The sequence below is a fragment of the Ipomoea nil genome, unplaced genomic scaffold (assembly GCF_001879475.1).
Source record: "Ipomoea nil cultivar Tokyo-kokei standard unplaced genomic scaffold, Asagao_1.1 scaffold0143, whole genome shotgun sequence".
Classification (NCBI taxonomy): domain Eukaryota; kingdom Viridiplantae; phylum Streptophyta; class Magnoliopsida; order Solanales; family Convolvulaceae; genus Ipomoea; species Ipomoea nil.
The window spans coordinates 349,805-356,163 of NW_017616571.1; the positions used below are offsets into that span (position 1 = coordinate 349,805).

At 35.5% G+C, this 6,359-nt stretch overlaps 1 protein-coding gene across 3 annotated transcripts; it reads left to right on the top strand.

The window, feature by feature from the left end:
- The first annotated feature begins 2,003 nt into the window (after window positions 1-2,003).
- Window positions 2,004-5,358, top strand: LOC109172369 (lysosomal Pro-X carboxypeptidase-like). Of its 3 annotated transcripts, XM_019321571.1 has the most exons (9): window positions 2,004-2,413; window positions 2,504-2,690; window positions 2,787-2,920; window positions 3,387-3,499; window positions 3,586-3,847; window positions 4,188-4,340; window positions 4,646-4,725; window positions 4,829-4,878; window positions 5,141-5,358. In XM_019321571.1, exons 1-9 carry the CDS (start codon window positions 2,012-2,014, stop codon window positions 5,275-5,277), a joined length of 1,518 nt encoding a protein of 505 aa, XP_019177116.1. In that variant the 5' UTR covers window positions 2,004-2,011; the 3' UTR covers window positions 5,278-5,358. The 3 variants fall into 3 exon arrangements, 2 of the variants coding, with proteins under 2 accessions (XP_019177116.1, XP_019177115.1); XR_002052747.1 differs by lacking the exon at window positions 5,141-5,358 and having other exon boundaries at window positions 4,188-4,450; window positions 4,829-4,867; XM_019321570.1 differs by lacking the exon at window positions 4,188-4,340.
- Window positions 5,359-6,359: the final 1,001 nt, after the last annotated feature.

Consider the following 6,359-nt stretch of genomic DNA (forward strand, 5'->3'; position numbering starts at 1 on the left):
GGATTTAAGTCTCCTGCATAACTTATTATGTAATACTATAACGAGAAGACTTGTGACACAAAGGAGTCCGAGACAGTCCCTCTATAATGGCATGCGACAATGACATACGCACAAGGTAAGCCATCTACAGCCCAACGACTGCAGCTACATGTCCAGTCATTCAAATTTACCTTAACATAACGTGGCTGGCCCAGGGAATTGGAAGTTGATTCAAGTGCTACCTCGTATATCCTTCTTTTGATGTTATAGGAGTGAATGGTTGCATTACTTGAACCGTTCCCGAGCGGACATCTCCTTATCAATATCGGTTGGCCAACACAATCCAGCTTGTTGCATTAACTCACCAATAGAATGCCTGTTTTGAAACATAGCCACTAATTTGTGGAAAGTCAATCGAGCAATAATAGTGACAGGTAACATTCGACAACCTTTTAGTGTATTGTTGAAAGATTCAGAACTATTAGTCGTCAAATTGCCAAACCTGTGTCCACCGTCATGAAACAATGCCCAGTATTTTGGTGGGATTTCTGCCAAGTACTGATATGCATTAGGAAACATCTCTTGTATAGTCTTCATTGCCAAGTTGAAATTTCTTTGTTTTACAGAAATACCTGTCTCTCAAACCAACGACTTCAGTCTCTTGTTCCGGAACTGTGTCATCACGTTACTTCGTAGATGACGAATTGGAAGGCAACAACAACGATGGGTAATATTTTAATAATAATAATATTATTATTATTAGTATTAGTAATATTGTATATTCTAATCAATATCGAATAAACCATAAACACTAATTATTATTATTATTATTATTATTATTATTATTATTATTATTATTATTATTATTATTATTATTATTATTAATAACCTAATTCGTACTACATGCATCCCTGCATAATACTCCAGGTGATCTCCACCACTACTTTGAGAATCACAATTTGTTGTTACAAACAAGTCCCTTAGTACACCTTCCATTAATGAATTAATTAATTTATATATTTATAACGCATTGTCTATCAGTTATTTAATCAAGCTCAGTTTTAGCAGGATATTAATTTATATATTTATAACGCATTGTCTATCAGTTATTTAATCAAGCTCAGTTTTAGCAGGATATCAATTGAAGATCTTCTCCTTCCCAAATACAAATGCATATAAAAGATTTTTTTTTTTAAAAAAAAAAAAAAAAAAAAAAGGTGAAATTACATCTTACTCCGTAACTTGTCCCCTACTCAATCAAGAAAATCAAAACCCCAAAATGGTCAAAGTTGACATATACCCCACTCCCATGCAGCATTTATTGAGATAGATGTTAATGTAACCCTTATATAAATTAAATAACCATAAATCCAAAGCAAAAAGATCTTAATTGACAGAACGTACAAAAAAGGAAACTGTTTCCATTACATTTCAGTAAGCCATTAAAGTCCTCAAAGATTACATATTTACATCAAACAACAACAACAATAATAATAATAATAATAATAATAATAATAATAATAATAATAATAATAATAATATTATTATTATTATTATTATTATTATTATTATTAGTTGCCCCAAAAATTATAAACAAAACAGCATGGAGTATGTTCGTATCTCGACTATCCCGGTAACGGTGCTAGTTGCAATTGTCGGTTGCTTCCGATGTGGGCTACCGAGGAGAAGCGACGATATGATGGAGGAGGGAAATATGATGTTTATATATTTCTCGATCATCTTCTCCCTCCCCATGTATTTATGCGTGAAGGAGGGGAGGGAGATTTGTGGTGAATAAAGAGGGAAAAAGGTAGTGGGTAGTACATTTTTCTCTCTCCACGTACATAAATGAGGAGAGAAGAAGATAGTGGTGACAACTCTTTTTTTTTTTTTTTGTTAAAAAAGGTAGGTTGATTACTTTCTTCTTGAAAATTGAAATGACAAGAAAGTAATCAGTTTAATACTTTACACAATTTAGTCTACCTTTTTATTTTTCTACATATTTTTGTCATCAGCCCTTGCAAAATATACAATGGAGTTGTTAATAATACTTGTAATCCAATGCCTCTCTCCCCTTATTCTCTTCTCCACAACTTCCCTTTCCCTAACCCCAGACCCCAATATTCCTCGCTTCACTTCCTTCCACCGGCCACGACAGTCTTCGTCGGTTTCCGACAGCGCTGCTGCTCTTCCGGCTGAGTTCAAAACCTATTACTACAACCAAACGTTGGATCACTTCAATTACGCACCTCAAAGCTATGCCACCTTCTCACAGAGATACATAGTCAATTCCAAGTACTGGGGCGGCGCCCAAAACAGCTCTCCCATCTTCGCATGGCTCGGTCTTGAATCTCCGATCGACCGTGATCCCTTGGGCGCCGTATTTCTCACTCATAATGCCCCTCGTTTTAAAGCTCTTCTTGTCTACATAGAGGTGACCATATGATATCTATGATGATCGATAAGGTTTATACGTAATTCTATATATGCATGCCCTCAAATGTTGTGATGATCATATATGCAGCATAGGTTCTACGGGGAATCAGTACCGTTCGGAACCCAGGCGAAAGCTTTGAAAAACGAGACACTTCGTGGCTATTTCAACTCGGCTCAGGCTTTGGCTGATTATGCAGAGGTGCTGTTATATATAAAGAATGCCTACCGAGCTCAACATTCTCCCATCATTGTTGTTGGAGCATCATATGGAGGAAGTAAGAGATTATTGTTTTTTTTTTCTTTCTTTTTTCTAGAAATACTTTTGGGTTTTGGCAGGAAATAAAGCTTGAAGTTTGTGTTGTTTTGAGAAGTGCTTGCTGCGTGGTTTCGGTTGAAGTATCCACACATAGCAATGGGTGCCTTAGCTTCATCAGCTCCCATTCTCTACTTTGATGACATCACACCACAAAATGGATACTATGACGTAGTAACTAAAGATTTTAGGGTAAGATGTTAATTTTTTGTTCTGTGATGAGGAAAACTCGTGACAACTATTAAAGGTGTGCATGTGATAAATTTCATCTAATCCTAATTGACAAAAGACCACAAAAAATAAACTAATTTAGGTTGCTCATAACTAGACCGGTCAAACCAACAAAAGCCTAGAGATCGATGTCAAGCTGGCCCAATTGACATCTCTAACCGTGCTTACCCTCACTTTCTCCCCCATTCAATTTCCTCATTGCTAGGGAAGAGAAAAATCTCCCTATTCCCATCCCCATGGAGATGATCCAAGATGGGGAATCCTACCCGGTTTACAACTTATAAAAAATACTAAAAAAATAAATATATGTCAACTACCCTGTAGAGTGATGACATCCAATTACCATTCCAAATAAGTGGTCATAGATTTAAATCCCACTGGTGAGGGCTTAGATTGGAAGCTTCAATTGTCCGAATGTTGGTTGCAGGATGTGAGTGAGAGTTGTGTTGAAACTATAAAAGAATCATGGTCCAAAATTTACGAATATGCTAAGCTGCGAAACGGCCTCTCCATTCTCAGTCGCAAGTTCAACCTTTGCAAGTAAATATTAATATATTTGTACTTTCATTTCACCGTACCCTTTCTTCAAAGCTTTAATTTCATCGTGTACGTGCGTTGATGAATAGGAACTTGACCTCGCCGTTTGAGCTACACAATTACTTGCACACTCTGTATGCGTATGCCGCTCAATATGACAATCCGCCGGAATATCCAGTGACGAGGGTGTGCGGCGGCATAGATGGCGCGCCCAAAGGGTCTGATATTCTTGACCGGATACACGCCGGCGTCGTCGCCTATAAAGGGGTTAATTCTTGCTACAGAGTTTCCGGCGTAAACGCGCCGGCCTCGCCCGGAGAAGGTGATATAGTGGATGCATATGCTTGGCAAGTAAGTAAACAATGCAATAATATCGGGAAGATTATAATAATTTATTAGGGAAAATTATTGTTTTGCATTGTCAATTTAGTCTCTAATTTTTAATTTGATCGATTGTCCCTCCAATTATTTTAAATTTCGTCAATTAAATATCTTAGTCACTGCTTTAGTAACTAACGATGGACTGACGGAATAGTGGTTACGGGACTTAATCGATGAAATTTAAAATAATTGAAGGATCAATTAAACCAAATTAAAATTTAAAGATTAAATTAACAATTGTAAAACAATTGAGGGACCAAAATAATAATTTTTTAATATTAAGAAATTAAATAAGGATTTTGGTGTGTAGGCTTGTAGTGAAATAGTGTATCCGATTAAGCCAGGCAACGATTCCATGTTCTTTCCAACTACTTTCGACATGCGGTATTATTCCCAGAACTGCATGAATGCCTATGGAGTTCCACCTCGACCTCACTGGGCCACAACCTATTACGGAGGACACGTATGTTCTTCAACTCTTTCCTCAGGAAAACTTTTTTTTTTTTTTTTTTTTTTTTGGGTGACGAGGAAATCTCACGCGCCTTGTAACTCTAGCTGGTGGAGGATCAGAAGGTAAACCAGCTTAAATTGCCTATAGCTAACAGATTCAAACCAAGAACGTCAATAGGCATGCACTCAAACTGAAAGTTGAACTTTTAGCCTTGTCAATAGTGTGGCTAGCTTGGCTGGAGTTGCATATATGTATAATCTAGCTTTAATTTATATATTCAACAATATTATTACATGCATGTCAACTTAAAATTGCAGAATATTAACTTAGTTCTAAAAGACTTTGGTAGCAACATCATTTTCTCCAACGGACTAAGAGATCCATATAGCATCGGAGGGTAACTTATAATGTCTACTCTCCCTTTTCTTTATTAAACAAAATGTACCAACCTTCGTATCTTATGTCATTCAATTTGCTTTTTTGTCTTTGTGTATTGACAGGGTTTTGAAAAATATATCAGATACTTTAGTTGCAGTTTATACTCAAGAAGGTATTTTGGTTAACACACATTCATAATGTGGATTGTTTGTTTGTTTGTTTTTTTTTTTTTTTTTTTTTTTTTTTTTGCACCGAATAAACTTTTCAAGTTTTTAATATTTGTATCAAGATGATCAACGATTGAAAATTTTAAAAAGAAAAAAAAACACAGTTAAATTTATGTAATTATGATTGTACAGTAGAAAATATTTAACAATGCACTTGAAAAACCTGATAGTGCTAATGAAAGTATATTTTTATTTTGGGTGTTATAGGCGCTCATGTTCTGGACTTAGTTGGAGATTATGCAACAGCTCCATGTTGGTTAACCGAGCAACGGGAAAAGGAGGTTAAGATAATACAGGGTTGGATAAACAAGTACTATGCTGATCTTCAAGCCCTCAAGAAATAGAAGACAATGTTGTTTTAAGGAACTATGCATAACACATAATGCTACAGTTATAAATAAATAATAAAATAAGGATTTTTCTAAGGTCTCATATAACATATTGCACGGTAGAAATTCCATGAAATAAAAGTGTATCCTCTCGTACTTCTTAGCATCATATAAACTCAGTTGTGGATGCTTTGATTCATGTGGCCGATTTTCTTACGCTCTGTTGTAGAGCTTATTTATGAGCTTATAACTTATTTTAAGCTACTAATGAACTATAAGCTCTGTTTGTAATGTTCCCAAAACAAACTCGTAGCTTAAAATAAGAGCTTATTTTCAAAATAAGCTAGTAGCTTTCTAACTTTTTCTTCATTTTTATCCTTATTATTTTAAAGCAATGACATCTTTAATTTTACCCTTCCCAATTAAAACCTTTTACTTCTCCTTTATCGCAACTTTCATGACAAATCCTTTATTATTATTATTAAACATTTTAAAGAAATGACAAATTCTTTATCCGCACCTTTATCCTTTAGTATTATTATTATTATTATTATTATTATTATTATTATTATTATTATTATTTGGGTGAAGTGCCAAATAGCACCATGAACCAATTGCAATATGTCATGCCGCACCTTAATCTTACATAAGTGATTATTCGATTCACAAACCAAAAAAAATTGTCCACCTAGCATTTTTTTACAGGTTTCCCGGTTGCCTTGATGACATGGCACAGGTAATGTGCTGATGTGGACTTTTTTTTTTTTTTTTTTTTTTTTTTTAAGTCAGTCTTTGGCTCTTTGCTTGGTCAAATTAGTTTTATAGCCTTTGTTTTAAGTCAGTCTAAGGCTACAGAACTCCGTCTTTTCTTGCTGATTTCACAAGTAATGGGCATACCACAAAACCTCATAGAGCACCTCATCAAATTTAATTGTCTTCTTGCTGATTTCACTCGTTGCTGCCAATTCTACAGTGTTCTCCACCTCTTTCACCACATTCACCCCTCCCACCTTCTCAGACCAGACCACTATACCCTTTCCACCGTCCTCACTGCCTGCGCCAACATCCAACACACGGGAATCTTTAGCTTTTCTACG

What these genes read in the sequence shown, in the direction of transcription:
- LOC109172369 (XM_019321571.1), top strand. Translation starts at nt 2,012, where the DNA reads ATGGAGTTGTTAATAATACTTGTAATCCAATGCCTCTCTCCCCTTATT. An exon ending in CAACCTATTACGGAGGACAC is followed by an intron (nt 4,341 to 4,645) that starts GTATGTTCTTCA and finishes TTAAAATTGCAG; the next exon opens with AATATTAACTTAGTTCTAAA. An exon ending in GATCCATATAGCATCGGAGG is followed by an intron (nt 4,726 to 4,828) that starts GTAACTTATAAT and finishes GTGTATTGACAG; the next exon opens with GGTTTTGAAAAATATATCAG.